Genomic DNA, 13,987 nt, shown 5'->3' with positions numbered 1-13,987 from the left:
AGATGCACACACACACACAGATGCACACACACACACAGACAAATGCACATTTGCAGCAAGAGACAAGCACACCCAGCCAGGTGCTCGGACCCCACCCCCTTCCTTGCCTTGGCAGAGAGCAAACATCCACAGACAGAGATGGACACACGCACAGGTACACGCTGGCCCTGGCAGTCCAAAAGACAAGCCCAGTCACATACAAAGAGATATTCAGATACAAAGATGTGACAGACAGCAGAAAGGATCAGTGATGCTGAGAAGATGAGGCAGACACAGAGACACCCAGAGAGACAGACAGAAGCCAGGAGGCAGGGACCTGGGTGCAGATGGGGCAGGGAGGAGAGAGGCTGGAAGGGGCAGGAATGGCCAGGCCTGACGCCCCAAGGCTCCAACCAGAATCCTGAGCCCAGGTGCCCAGCACAGGGGCTGCTGTGAGGTAGTAGACGGGGCCAGTGGAGACTCCCAGGCCTAGGGTACCCAGGGTAGCAGCCCATCACTAGGGTCTTGATCTTCTGGAGTCCCGACTGCCCCACCTCATCTCTTCTCCTTTTGCTAGTCTTAGGTCACCTCCTTCTATCTCCAGCTATAGACACACACACACACACACACACACACACACACACACACACACACACACCCCACTCCCGTCTCTGGGTCTTTGCCTCTGCCCTTGCATCTCTCCATCCCCATATCTCTGTCTCTCATTCTGTCTGTATCAGCCTCAGTCCCTGTCTCTTCTCCATCTCTGTCTTAGGCCCGATGTCCTTGCCAGGTGAGGAGTTCGAGGACTGCCTCCTGGTAGACTCTTTCCTGGCCGGTCCTGAGGGGCAGAGGGAGGAAGCTGACTGGAGGGGTGTGTGTTCCAAGCCGCAGCTGGGGGCCCCTCTCGCTCTGCCCAGGATCTTGAGGCGACAGGCTGAGAATCAGTGGCTCCCCGGGGGCGCCAGATGCACGGCTGACAGAGGGAGGGAGCGAGGGGGTGGGGCTGGTGGTGGTGGGGAGCAGGCAGGCGCTGGGGGAGGGAGGGGAGCCGGCGGGCAGAGGGTGGAGGGTGGAGGGGGTGTGGCAGAAGAGCCCGAGGGAAGGAAGTGAGAGGCTAGGCTGGGGTCCGCCTGCAGGTGCATAATTAGTGTTGGGGAGGGGGCTGTGCCGGGCTTACGGGTGAGCAGCGCTGCAGGAGTGCGTGCGCCACCTGGTGGAAAGATGAGGTCACAAACCTTCCTAAGCAACAGTGGAGGATGCCTCTTCTCCCCAGCAGGGTGACTCTGCCCTGGGGCTCTGAGGTGCCCCAGACAGTGGACGATCTCAGAACTGGCTTGGAGGCTCAGGCTGGAGATGGGATCTCAGGGCTAAGAGGGATGGGGAAGGTTCTTGTTTCTAGAGGTGCCTAGGCCCATAGATTCCTCAAGAAGGGAGTAAGATGAGGAGGTTGAACCAGGGAGGGAGGCAGAAAGCAACATAGTGCCCTCCTTTGGGAGTTGGGTAACGGTTCTTCCAGTGTTTGCAGATGCCCTCCCTGAGCTCACGTTTGCTGTTAAGGGGAGAGCGGTGCTCTAACTCTCTCAGTCTTGGACAGTGTAAGGCTGTGTAACTTTCTGCAAGAGGTTCCCCTCTCTCTGGGTGAGGGTCGCAGTAGACCTACGACCCCTCTGATTATAGCAGTCCTTTCCTGTCAACTCCTGGGATGTCTAAAATTATGGGTGAGCTGGATCTGTTGGTGGCCAGTGGGGCCTGGCTAACTGGTCTTCCCAGCTCTCCTTCAGTCCAGGGGCACCCCCCGCTCCCATTTCTCCTGAATCTAGAGTTCTACTCTTGGCATCTGATTAATTAGTCTCCATGATGATGTTAGCGCTTCAAGAGCAAACTCAGGCAGAGAGAGCTGTGTGGGAACATCTTGAAGGACTGATTAGAAAGCCCTTCACAACTCCAGTGTGTTCAGTTCTTATGGTGGGATTTCTCACTGTGGGAGATCATTTTGGGGAGGCTGGTGGTGTTATCCTGTAAGTGACAATGCAGAGAAGCAGGTTTTGGAGTTACCGTCGTAGAGCCAGAGACAATACGAGATCCAGAAAGGTGAAGTCTCTGGCTCAAGGTCACACAGCCAGGAGAAACAGGTCTTCCTCCTCAAGTCCAGTGCCACCCCCTTCCCCTGCCAGCCAGATGGAGAGGGAGGGAGCTCAGGGAGAAGGGCGCTGAAGACCAGACTCTGCAGCCTGCCTCCAGCACAGAGCAGGCCTCCCTCTGGTGGCAGAAGCAGGCAAGCACAGCCCAGCTCCCAGAGTCTCACACTCATAGGTAGACACAAGTGGCTTTTTTCTTTTTTTTACAATTTTATTTATAACAATATCTGTGTTATTTAGTTGTAAAGGAGTTCAGCAAAAATTATTAAAACGTTCATGTCCCCAAAGCGGGGCTGCCCCGCTTGCCCTTTCTGGGTGTGCCCCACCTTCTCCTCATCCCCAGGGGAGGGTGGGGGAGGCCGGGGGACCATTTACCGAAGAAAGTCTCCAGCCCTGGGAGCCACGGTGGGGGCACTGGAGAGGGGGAGGGCCTGTCTGGGAGGGGTATTGAGCATGGCCATCTCAGAGGTGCCCCAGAGTGGGGGCTGGCGCATGGAACACCCCCCCCCCAAGGAAGAACTAAAAAATTCCATCCTTTCCTTGCTCCCTCAGCCAGAGCCAAGTCTTCCCGAGAGGGGCAGCAAAGGACTCTCCCTTCCCAGAAGGAGCCCTCAGGGAGCTGGGGGGGTGGGGGTGGGGGATGAGAGTGGGGGTGGGGCGAGGGAGGGGAGAGCCTTGACAAAGTGTCTCGTACAGGGAGGGGAGGCAGCACCACCAGCTCTCCCAGTGGGGGTGCATTTTGGTGGAAGGTGGGAGGCAGGTACCTGTGAGCCGCAGGAGCCCCCAGAGCCCTCCCTGCCCCTCTCCCTGAAGGCAGCATGGGGGGGGGTGCTGAGGAGCAGGCAGGAAGGAGGAGAACGGAAAGAGATAATACTGTGCTCGCTTGCTCACTTGCTCACTCACATATAAAAAGTAATTCCTTCATTTTTACATTTATACACCCCGGCAGGGCCGGGGAAGGGCTGGCTGGGCAGGAGGGGGCTCATCGAAGGACTTCTCTGGCAGGGGGCAGGAGGCTCTCTGGGGTGAGTCCAGTGATCAGGGCCCTATGCCAAGGGGTCCCCTATCTCGTCCTCAGGGCCCCGGCCCAGGAGTTCTCGCTTCTCGTCCGTGCTGGCCAGGGAGTGGCGGCTGCCGTGACCACCCATGTAGAGTGTGGCGTACACGGGGTTGGTGAAGTTGGTGGGCTGCAAGGTGACAGAGGGTTCAAGTGGGGCTCAGGGGATGGGATCTGTGGCCCAGGTGCCCGGCGCCCCACCTCCATTCCATCATCCAACCCAGTGCCCTTCGTTGTCCCACCCACAGCCTCTTGTCTCTACCCTGGAAGCCTCCTCCTCTGTCCTCCCGGCCCACCTTGTCAGGGTCCAGGGCAAAGTCAGCATCCAGTAGGCCCCCTACATCATCAGGCTCCCCGCCTTCATACATCTTATAGGTGGGGTTCCCAATCTCCACATTCATGGCCCCGTTGGTCATCCGCTGGTGCTGGAAGCCCTTAGCCCTGGGGGAAGCAGGATTTTAATGGGGCAGGGATTCTAGGAGGGCAAGGCTAGGATGGTAAACTAATAGCCAGAATTTTCCAGAATTTTCCATAACTCACCCTCGGACTCGCCGCTTGTACCAGAATACCACTCCAGCTACCAGAAGCATCAGCAGCAGCAACAGCAGAGGGATGAGGATGGAGGCCATATCTGGAGGGGAGGAGGTGGGAAACGGAGTCAGAGGGGATCAGGGGAAACAGGAGGCTAAAATCTCCCTGCTGCAGGCCCCTGGAGCTCTGCCTCCCCATCCCCTGCCACCTACGTCCAGGCTGCTGTTGGCTGACCACCTGCTCCTCACACCGGGGTCCTGCCATGTGGGGTGGGCACCTGCAGGCAGGAGGGGCAGACCTGAGCAGGCACAGCCTCCGCAGCCATGGCTGCCATGGAACTGGGAGGGGCCGCAGGGTCCCGAGGGTCCCTGCTCAGATTTGGGGGAGGGGTGGGGATGAGCTAGGTCTCGGGAAGGCTCAGGTGCAACTCACAGGCACTCGGGCATCATCTTGCTGTTCATGGTGCAGGAGCCGCCGTTGCTGCAGTGGCCGACGCAGGTCAGACAGCTGGGGGCCACCCGGCCGTCGGAGCAGCTGAGGGAGGAATAGCAGGCTGGCTGGGCCGGGAGCGGGTGGCTCAGGCGCCGAGGGAGGGCCGGGGCAGAGGGGGGCCGGGCCGGGCCGGGGTCTAGGCCGGGCAGGACTGCGGGGCAGGCCCCACTCACTTGCAGGTGACGTCCCCACTCTGCTTGTTGACCACGCAGGCTCCGTCGAGGCAGCGGCTGCACTTGTTTACGTCACACCTCGGTCCCTCGAAGTAGGCGGTGCAGCGGCACTGCCGGGAGCCGTCGGCGGCCATCTGGCACGTGCCCAAGTTCTCACAGTAGCCAGAGCACTGCCCTGGGGGGGGGGGGAGGTGTCTCAAGCCCCGCCCTCACGAGGGTCCTCCCCAGCTTGTGGACACCCGAGGGGACCCCCAGGTCTTGTAGGTGACTCCCACCTCCTCCTGAGCCCCCTGTGGCCAACCCCCCGTCGGCAGACTCAGAGCATAAGGACACGGCCCCAAACAGCCTGACAGGGCACTGCTTTTGCTGGAACAATCCTGATGCCGGGGGCTCACCACCTTGAGCCTCTACGGGGGAGCAACCTGAGCCGGCCCGAGCGGCGAGCGGCCTCCCTCCCTAAAGCATGGCCCTGTGACGGCCAGCCTGGGCGCCCCGCCCCGGGGCCCGGGGGGCTCACTCACGGTACTGGCAGCGGTCCCCCAGGAAGCCCGGGAGGCATCGGCACTGGGGCTGGTTGCCCTGGTTGACGGTGCAGGTGCTGTTGTTGGCACAGTAGCCCGCACACACCTGCTGGGTGCATTTGGGGCCCGTGAAGCCCGTGGGGCACCGGCACGTGGGCATGCCTGGCGGGAGAGGATGTGTGAGCGGGGCTGTGGCCCACCGAGGCGCCGGCCCTGCTGCGGGGGGAGCGGGGCCGGGGGCACCCGGGCGGATGGCGGGCGGCAGAGGGACGCGACGTTGGGGCCGTGGGCTGGGGGAGTGAGGCGTGACGGGGCGGGGGGCAGAGGTGAAGCCAGGGAGGACGGCAGGGGGGGGGTGGCCGCTGGGGACCCGCCCGAGGTGGAGCCGACGGCCGAGAGGCTGGGGCCGGGGGACGCCGAGGAGCCGGAAGCAGGCCTGGCAGCAGAAGGGAAGGCCGTACCGGAGGGGGAGGCCGTACGGGAGGGGGAGGCCGTACCGGAGGGGGAGGCCGTACCGGACGGGGAGGCCGTACGGGAGGGGGAGGCCGTACGGGAGGGGGAGGCCGTACCGGAGGGGGAGGCCGTACGGGAGGGGGAGGCCGTACCGGAGGGGGAGGCCGTACCGGAGGGGGAGGCCGTACCGGAGGGGGAGAACGTACCGGAGGGGGAGGCCGTACGGGAGGGGGAGGCCGTACCGGAGGGGGAGGCCGTACCGGAGGGGGAGGCCGTACCGGAGGGGGAGAACGTACCGGAGGGGGAGGCCGTACGGGAGGGGGAGGCCGTACCGGACGGGGAGGCCGTACGGGAGGGGGAGGCCGTACCGGAGGGGGAGGCCGTACCGGACGGGGAGGCCGTACGGGAGGGGGAGGCCGTACGGGAGGGGGAGGCCGTACCGGAGGGGGAGGCCGTACGGGAGGGGGAGGCCGTACCGGAGGGGGAGGCCGTACGGGAGGGGGAGGCCGTACCGGAGGGGGAGGCCGCGCAGGTGCCTCCGTTGCGGCAGTACTCCCAGCACTGGTCCAGCTCACACTTGTCGCCCGTGTAACGGGGCTGGCAGCGGCACTTGGGCTGCCTCCGCGCATTGAGGAAGCAGCTGCCGCCGTTGAAGCACTGCAGGTTACAGGTTCCGGGTCGAGGAGCTGCAGGAAGGACCGTCAGGCACAGAGCCAGGGAAAGAGGGGAACTCAGGGGTCGTGGGGCAGAGGGTCCCGGGGCCGGAGGTCGGGACGCGGGAGGGGCCCGAGCATACCATCTGGTGGGGGCGTTGGCGAGGGCACGGCCACACAGGTGCCATTGTCCAGCCGCTTCCCGTTGGGACAGGTGCAGACAGGCCCACTGGGGCTCAGCAGGCAGAGCCACTCACACTTCTTGCGGTCACAGGGGTTGGTCACTGCGGGTGCGGGCAGGGGTGGGAGGATGCTGAGCCTTGGGGACCCAGGACCTCCCCCCCCGCCCACCGAGACTTGAGGCGACAGCCTGGAGACTCTGCCCCCAGGCCTGCCCTCTCTGCCTACCTTCAGGCTGCTTGTGTTGGTGGTACAGGACCACATCAGACGCGTGGCTCAGGCCCCCCGTCAGGTTGATCAAGGGGCTGTGTCCGAACTTATGGATCTTGAAGACACGATTGTTAATGTAGGTGACGCCATAGATGTAATCCTCAAAGACATCGATGCTGAAGGGGTGACTTAGGCCTGGGGGAGGAGGTAGACTCAGAGGGGACTCAGGCCCTGGTCACTCTCCAGGACACTGGCTCCCATGGCTCCCAGGCACCCCAAACTCAACACGTCCCAAACAGAACTCCCCCCAACCTGTTCCTCCTCCTGCGGCCCCTCCTGGCAAAAGGTCCCATCAGCCCTAGACTTCTGGGATCAGGATGGACTTCTGCTCCCTCTCCCTACATTTAATAAGCTCCTCCTGCCACCTCTGTTGCCTCCATGCAGCTCAATACTCATTGGTGGAATGAATGAATGGGCAAGTGGGCCAGACAGTGCAGGGCTGGTACAGAGGGAGTCCAGCGTGGGGGAGGAGGGGTCGAGGCCTGGAAGGCACTGCAGGACTGCTGGGCGCCAGGATGAGGAGGATGGAGGTGCTGGATGAGGCCTTGGACTCAGTGGGGAGGACAAGAGGCCCAAGGGCAGGGCCAGCTGAGGCTGCTCTCAGATGCTGACCTCGTTTGCTATCAGCAGCCACGATGGGGTCTGTGCCATTGAGCCGGATGCTGCCGATGACTGAGAGCTTGGCATCTGCCCAGTACAGCCGTTCATTGTGATAATCCACAGCCAGGCCTGGGCGGGGGCGGGAGGCAGAGAGCACTGTGAGGGCCCAGCCTCTCCCACCCTAGGCTCGAGGAAAAGCAGAACTGTCTCCATGTTTGGGACAGCTCCGTTCTGTTTCCACGACCACTCCTAGTCATGTCGAGGAAAAGCCTCCACGACTCATTGTCTCTCCCAGTCCAAGCCCCTTCCCCTCCTAGCTTTTATGTGACCTCAGGCTCAGCAAGCCCACCCCTCCCACACCCCCTGCCCCTGCTGCCACAGACCTGTGGGCCATTGGATGTTGTCCTGCACCAGGGTCTCCCGAAGGGTCCCATCCATTGCTGCTGTTTCAATTTTGGGGTGATTCCCCCAGTCTGACCAGTACATGGTGCTAGGGAAGGAGAAGAAGTGTGGGTAGGCCTTGGGACTGCCAGAGGAGGCTGAGCAAGGTGGGCCACCAGGTTATGGCCTGGGCACAGGGACTGCTGGGTATTGGGAGGAGGGTGTCCTGTCTACCTCCTCCAGAGAAAACCAGGGGAGTCAGCTTTCTGCCCAGGTTAAGGATCTTTTACTCTAAAACCACACTGTGCTGATCCAGAGTCAACAAAGTGGGCAGAACTGCCCCGTGGAGCAAAGGAGGAGCCGGAACTTGGCGGCACATGACAGCCAGCCAAGTGGAGGTCAGGCCCCTACCCGACAGGCCAGCTGGGAGTTCTGGCAAAGGCAGCACTGGGGAGGGCCAGAGCTGGGGGTGGCCTGAAGTCACAAGGGCCAGAGGAGGACTCTGATCTCAGGGTGGTCTGGAAGGGGAAGCACATGCTTGGGGACGCTGGGTACCCACTCCCCTCCCAGGGGCTTCCTAGCACCGCCTGGCTGCCTCCCCCCGGCAGGAACCCTGCACACCCCCTCAGCGGGTCCACCACAATGGCGTGCGGCTCATCGATCATGCCCGAGATGAGTGTCTTGCGGTTCTCGCCCTTCATTTGTGCAACCTCAATCACATCTCGGCCCGAGTCCGTCCAGTACACGTTCCCAGCCACCCAGTCGATGGCGATGCCCCTTGGCATCTTGAGCCCTGAAATCTGCACAGGGCGGATGACAATTTCAGGGGCTACTACTTTTTGTCTTCTTGCCCATTATCCCCACCACCACCTGCTGGCTTGTCCCTGCTACCAAGTCATCCCAGGCGGAGGGCCAGTTCTCTGATTTTGAAGAGATTCACTGACACTTACCTTATGAGCCCTACTTAGAGCTTTCTCATGTTTTGCTAGATTAGATATTACCTTGCTCTATTGAGGAACAAAGTGAGGCCCAAAGAGGTCAAATGGGCGGCCAAGACCGACACAGAGGGTGGCATCGACCATCAGGAGCTGAATGTGGCTCTGAGGCTCAAGGCCAGTGTGCCCCCTGTGCCCTGCCACCTTGGGCTGCGAGGTGGTAGAGCCAACTACCGACAACTGGCATGGCTCTGCCCACCTGTCATCGTGCCCACAACATGATCCTGCCTGCCCTGCCCACCAGTCTCACCCTTTGCCCCCTTCCACTGGCCCTTTCAAACTCTGCTCTGAACCATCTGCTCTTTGCAGTCTTCCCATCTAATCTGTGCGGATCCCATCCCAGGTGGGGTGCTCACATTGAGGTGGGTGACACCCCGGTCAATCTGTCGCCGGTGGCGGTTGGACGTGGTGGGAGGTGCGGCAGGTGGCAGGCTGCGGTAGGAGATGGTGCCCGTGTGCCAGTTGGTCCAATAGACACGGCCGGCCTTGACATGGACATCCATGGCATCGATACGGACACTCTCGTCACCCTGGAAGGCCTGCTCGTAAGCCGAATGGGGGTGACTGGGGAACAGGCTGCGGATCTCATTGTCGTCGGCGATGTAGAGGACTTGATACTCAGAGCCTGGACGGGCAAGAGGCCAGGCGTTGGGTGAGGGAAAAGGCAGAGGCAGGAGGCCAGGCTGGGGGACGCCGGGCCTGCTGCTGGGATGGGCTTCCTCCTCTTCTTCCCTAAGCTAATCTGGTATGACCTGCCACTCTAGAAAACCTTCTGGGCCTCTCCAGCCCCAGGGACTTCTGCCTCCCCATAGTTTCCGGCTGGCATCACCACACTCTGCCGCACGCCGTGTGATATGTGCTTGTGGGTGCCCATGGTGGGACTGTGTGTATACACATGCCTTCATGGGTACGGGGTGTGTGCGCGGCTGGGTGGGGCTCTCTGTACTCAGGCAGGTGCAGGTGTACGCCAAAAGACACGGAGAAGTACAACTTACGTGTTCTCATTGCCCCCCAAGAAAGTAAATATGAGATGATGGTGTGTTAATTCAATGAAAGGAAACTTTTCACAAGGTGTACATATATCAAATCATCACCTGTACACATTAAATATCTGACAATATTGTCAATTACACTCCGCTAAAGCTGAAAACAAAAAGCAAATGGGGTACACGTGATTGTGTGGTGATGCGTGCCTGTGTGCTCTCCTCCAGGGCGTGGTGGGCGAGGAGGCACATGTGGGATATAGGTGTGCTGCCCCCACCCCAAACTTCCTCAGATGAGCCAACCCCCAAACCAGCACCCTCTACCCGGCAGCGGGCCTGTGGGTCTGGGGTTCTGTGCTTTGGCACAGTGCGGGGAGGGAAGCGTCCCCTCCCACATGTCAGCCCTGGTTTACATCCAGGTGTTGCTAGCCCCACCCACTCCTGTCCCCTGCGGGCTGGGGGCGGTACCTTCGGCCTTGCAGGTGTTGTGCGTCTTCATGAAGTTGCGCGCGCAGCTGCAGAGGTGGCCACCCTTGGTGTTGTTGCAGAGCTGCGAGCAGGTGCCGAAGCGCAGGCACTCGTTGATGTCTGGGGGTTACACGGGGGTGGGAGGGTCATGGAGAGTCTGGGTGTCTGCCCGCCCCCTCCGAGTCCCGCCTTCCTACCCTGGCATCCGGGCTGGCCTGGCACGGTGTGGAAGCCCGAGCGGCAGGCGCAGTAGGCGGCTTTCTCGGTGCGCACGCAGCGGGCCTCATCCCCGCAGATGCTGGCGTTGGTGGCGCAGCTGGTCAGCTTGGGGTCTGCGGGGGACAGAGCGGGTCCCCTGCCCTGAGCCGCCCTGGGCCGGGGCCTCGGTTCTCTGCCCCCGCGGCGCCCCCCCCCACCCCCGCCCCGCAGCCCAGCGCGGGGCTTACCGATGCTGCAGTCCTCCTCGTCCGAGCCGTCCCCGCAGTCGTCCAGCATGTTGCAGCGCAGCGAGGAGGACAGGCAGCGCTGGTTCCGGCACAGGAACTCCTTCTTGTCTTTGCAGTGGGGGGTCTGGGCCGTGGGGGGCTCTGGGGAGGGCGGGGGCTTCAGATCTGACTATTCGCCACCCCACGGCCTCCTGCCGCAGGGACCCCCTGTGGCTGTCTGTCAAGCTTCGGGGGGTTGCTGCCTAAACATTCAGAGTCCCAAGCTCCACCTCAAGACCTAGGCGCCAGGAAGCCTCCCGGGCTTTCTCCCGGGGCTTCTCTCTCCCAAGGAAGTGCCCCCGGGCTCCCGGCCTTGGCTCCTCCCCCTCCCCAGGCGCAGTTCGCACTCGGCCCACCCCCCAGCCCCTGGGCAGCACCCAAACTAGGGCGCAGCGCGCGCCCGCCCGCCGGCGCCAAGCTCCTTCCACTGGCTCCCTGCTCACCACAGTCTTCCTCATCAGTCCCATCCCCACAGTTGTCGGTGCCGTCGCACTGGCGCCCGATCCACAGGCAGACGCGGTCGTTCTTGCAACGGAAGGGCCGGTTAGGAGGGCACACGAACCGGGCTGCAGCGGTGGGAGCGCACGGAGCCAGAATCAGCCTGGGAGGCGGCGCTGGAGCCCCGCGCGGTGTGAGAGCCCCGCCCCCGCCCCCGGGCCCCGCCCCCCGCCTCACCGCACTCCTCCGGGTTTTCGTCGGAGTTGTCCCCGCAGTCGTCCTCGCCGTCGCACTTCCATGCCAGCGGCTTGCACAGAGTATTGTTGCACTGGAACTCGTCCAGGGGGCAGGTCCGCACTGGGCACCGGCGGACCGCAAAGAGCCCACAGTGAGCCCTGAGCCCCAGGCTGGCTGCTGGCGGCAGGATCTTGCCTCCCCCCCCCACAGGTGGAGGCCCAGAGGGATCACCAGGCAAGCAGTGGTCCAGCCAGAACGAACCCAGGCCTCCTAATTTTATACCAGCCCTGCAGCTGAGCAGAATGGCCTCCTCTGGTTATTTAGGAGAGAAGAGGCCTTTTTGGGGAAGCATGTACAGAGAGGTCCAGGGGGCCCTCTTTCTCTGCTGGCTGTGGCAGGGCATCGGGGCCTACCCTAGTTCAATGGCAGGCACAAAGGAGGAGCACTGGGCTGGGAGTCAGGAGACCTAGGTTCCAGCCCACCAGGGCAGAGCCAGAGCGTCTGCCCTCCCTGTCGGTGTGGGGGTGGGGGTGGGGGATCTCTGCTCCAAGCCCCAGACTTCTCTTATGCAAGCTTCACCATGTGGCCTTGGGCCACTGAGCCCAGGCAGGTCAGCCAGGGGCAGGGGCTTCTTCCTTGCCCCGGGAAAGGGAAAGGAAAGTGAGCGGGGACTGCCCTGTGGGAACTCGTGTGGAGCCTGGATGGACACAGCCAATGGGTTTCTGCGGGATTTGGGTCCAGCTGGCCCCCTGACTAAGTGCTGCTGTGGAGGGCACAACCCGCACAGAAATGTAGCCTGAGGCCCTGGGTCTTGTCCACTGCTCTATCCCCGATGCCTGGGACAGCGCCTGGCACCCGATAGGTGCTTAAGAACGATTTTTTGCCTGAGCAGTGACTACAGGAGAGAAGGCACGGTGACTGGGCTGCGCGGGGGCGGCGGGAGGGGCTCACCGCCAGTGCCGCAGGCCTCCTCGTCGCTGCCGTCCATGCAGTCGGCATCCGCATCACAGCGCCAGCGCAGGGGGATGCAGTGGCCGCTCTTGCACTGGAACTGGTCCATGTCACAACGGGGAGTGCAGTCTTTCTGTGGGCACAGGAGCGGGCATCCCGGTCAGATCGGGGCACCCCTGCAGTCCCGCCCCGATCCTCCGGAGGCCACCCCTCCCTCCGCTGGTCCCCCTCCCCACCTCGTCGGAGCCATCTGCGCAGTCATGGTCCCCATCGCATTTCCAGCGCCCAGCGATGCAGCGGCCGTTGGCACAGGAGAACTCACTCTCGGAGCAGGGCCGAGGGGCTGGAGAAGGACAGGGGAGAGACAGGCCCCAGGAGGGTGGGCACAGGGACTCAGCCCTCGGGCTTTCTCCAGCCCTTGGCAGAGCGATACCACCCATCCCTGTGTCCCTGAGAGCCACAGGTGACTGGCATAATGACCAAGATGCTCAGCCAATGGCGAGCGAGCCAACTGGCTGCCCTCACGGGATTAGCTGGGTCCAGCAGGGGCTCACACTTACCCCTCTGGGCCAGCCACACGAGAGAGGGCATGGGTCCCTGGCTCTGCCCTCAGGACAGACTGTGTGCGGGGGGATCGAGGGGAACAGGAGAGGGACAAGACCACTGAGACAAGCACCAGGGTTTAGGGAGAGGCCAGTACAGGCTGATGGGCTGAGGCACAGCACAGGGACGGGTGGGCTCTGGGGCAGTGGCGGGGGGTGTGGTGGGAGCACGGGCACATCGGAGATACCTACCTCTGCAACCCCGAGAGGACAGTGTGAAAATGGAGAGAAACATGAGATGAGGTGAAATGGCACAGACTCAAATACACGACATGGAGCGGGGTGGGGTGGGGTGAGCAGGGAGGCGGCACCTGACCCCCAGCCCTGGGAGGTGGCCGCCTGCCCCCGCTGCGGCCTGGCGGGGGCAGGGGTGCTGAGAGGGGAGGGGCCCCAGGTGTCTGGGTGCGGGGAGCCTGCGGGCCGGGGCGGGGGTGGGAGGGCACATACTGCAGCTCTCCTCATCCGAGTTGTCCCCACAGTCGTTGTCATAATCGCACTGCCAGCGACCTGGCACGCAACGGTTGTTCTTGCAGCGGAACTGGTAGGGCTCGCAGGTACGCTCGTCTAGGGGAGGCAAGATTGGGGGGCAAACGTCGGGGCCGTCAGGGACGGAGCGGGGGCAGGTATGAGGGTTTCGGACAGGCACGGCAGGATGGCCAGGAGTGGGATCGAGGGAGGCAAGGGGGAGGCCACGCAGCGCTCTGGTTGAGATGCGGGGTCCGCAAGGAGGTTATGAGGCGGGAGGGGCACGAGTGAGAGGAGCTGCCCTGGGGCGGGGACGACAGAGCCCCCTGTGTGGGGTGGGCAGAGAAGATTCCACACAGGTGTGTGCTCCTGAGGGGCCGGTGGGGGCGGGGACGAGGAATCAGACGGGAGGTGGTGGGCACGGGAGGCCAGCTGGACGCCTTCACCTGAGAGCGGGGACGGGGAGGCTCACCACACTCTTCCTTGGGCTCGTCGGAGCCGTCCCCACAGTCGTCCTCTCCGTCACACTTCCAGCGCGCCGGGATACAGCGGCCCGAGTCCTTGCAGCGGAACTCATCCACTCCGCAGGTCATCTGGGCTGCAAGGGGCGGCCGGTGGTGAGGGGGAGGCTCCTCGCAGGAGTGGGGGGGGCGCGGGAGCAGCCGACACTACGGAGGGCAGGTGGGATCCAGGGGCACCAGGCCACTCACTGCAATTGGCGGGCTCATCGCTGCCGTCCACACAGTCGTTGTCCCGGTCACAGACCCAGACTCGGGGGATGCAGCGCTTGGTGATGGAGCACTGGAACTGGTTGGGGGCACAGGTCACTTCGGCTGCAGAGTGGGGGAGAGAGTGAGGACCTGCCCGTTGCACCTGCACCACAGCTCAAGATCACCACCTTCTCCCTCTTCCAAGCTCTGGCCCTGGTCCTG

General features: G+C 62.9%; 1 protein-coding gene across 1 annotated transcript in view; it reads right to left on the bottom strand.

Annotated features, from left to right (window-relative positions):
- Positions 1-2,310: 2,310 nt before the first annotated feature.
- Positions 2,311-13,987, bottom strand: part of LRP1 (LDL receptor related protein 1) — an 80,684-nt gene continuing 69,007 nt past the window's right edge. Inside the window, exons 66-89 of the mRNA XM_036094591.2 lie at positions 13,766-13,888; positions 13,528-13,653; positions 13,038-13,154; positions 12,225-12,331; positions 11,989-12,121; positions 11,038-11,157; positions 10,806-10,928; positions 10,324-10,464; positions 10,075-10,209; positions 9,878-9,997; positions 8,783-9,051; positions 8,053-8,231; positions 7,434-7,540; positions 7,063-7,179; positions 6,409-6,585; positions 6,144-6,284; positions 5,860-6,033; positions 4,895-5,056; positions 4,374-4,548; positions 4,141-4,242; positions 3,921-3,985; positions 3,718-3,808; positions 3,474-3,618; positions 2,311-3,307 (exon numbers count right to left, since the gene is read on the bottom strand). Coding sequence (XP_035950484.1) covers positions 3,167-3,307; positions 3,474-3,618; positions 3,718-3,808; positions 3,921-3,985; positions 4,141-4,242; positions 4,374-4,548; positions 4,895-5,056; positions 5,860-6,033; positions 6,144-6,284; positions 6,409-6,585; positions 7,063-7,179; positions 7,434-7,540; positions 8,053-8,231; positions 8,783-9,051; positions 9,878-9,997; positions 10,075-10,209; positions 10,324-10,464; positions 10,806-10,928; positions 11,038-11,157; positions 11,989-12,121; positions 12,225-12,331; positions 13,038-13,154; positions 13,528-13,653; positions 13,766-13,888 — 3,290 coding nt within the window. The 3' untranslated portion in view covers positions 2,311-3,166. The remainder of the gene's footprint in view (positions 3,308-3,473; positions 3,619-3,717; positions 3,809-3,920; positions 3,986-4,140; positions 4,243-4,373; positions 4,549-4,894; positions 5,057-5,859; positions 6,034-6,143; positions 6,285-6,408; positions 6,586-7,062; positions 7,180-7,433; positions 7,541-8,052; positions 8,232-8,782; positions 9,052-9,877; positions 9,998-10,074; positions 10,210-10,323; positions 10,465-10,805; positions 10,929-11,037; positions 11,158-11,988; positions 12,122-12,224; positions 12,332-13,037; positions 13,155-13,527; positions 13,654-13,765; positions 13,889-13,987) is intronic.

This window comes from Halichoerus grypus, chromosome 6 (assembly GCF_964656455.1).
Source record: "Halichoerus grypus chromosome 6, mHalGry1.hap1.1, whole genome shotgun sequence".
Taxonomy (NCBI): Eukaryota; Metazoa; Chordata; class Mammalia; order Carnivora; family Phocidae; genus Halichoerus; species Halichoerus grypus.
Note: the sequence above shows the minus strand (reverse complement) of the source record. Positions and strands in the feature narration are given on the sequence as shown.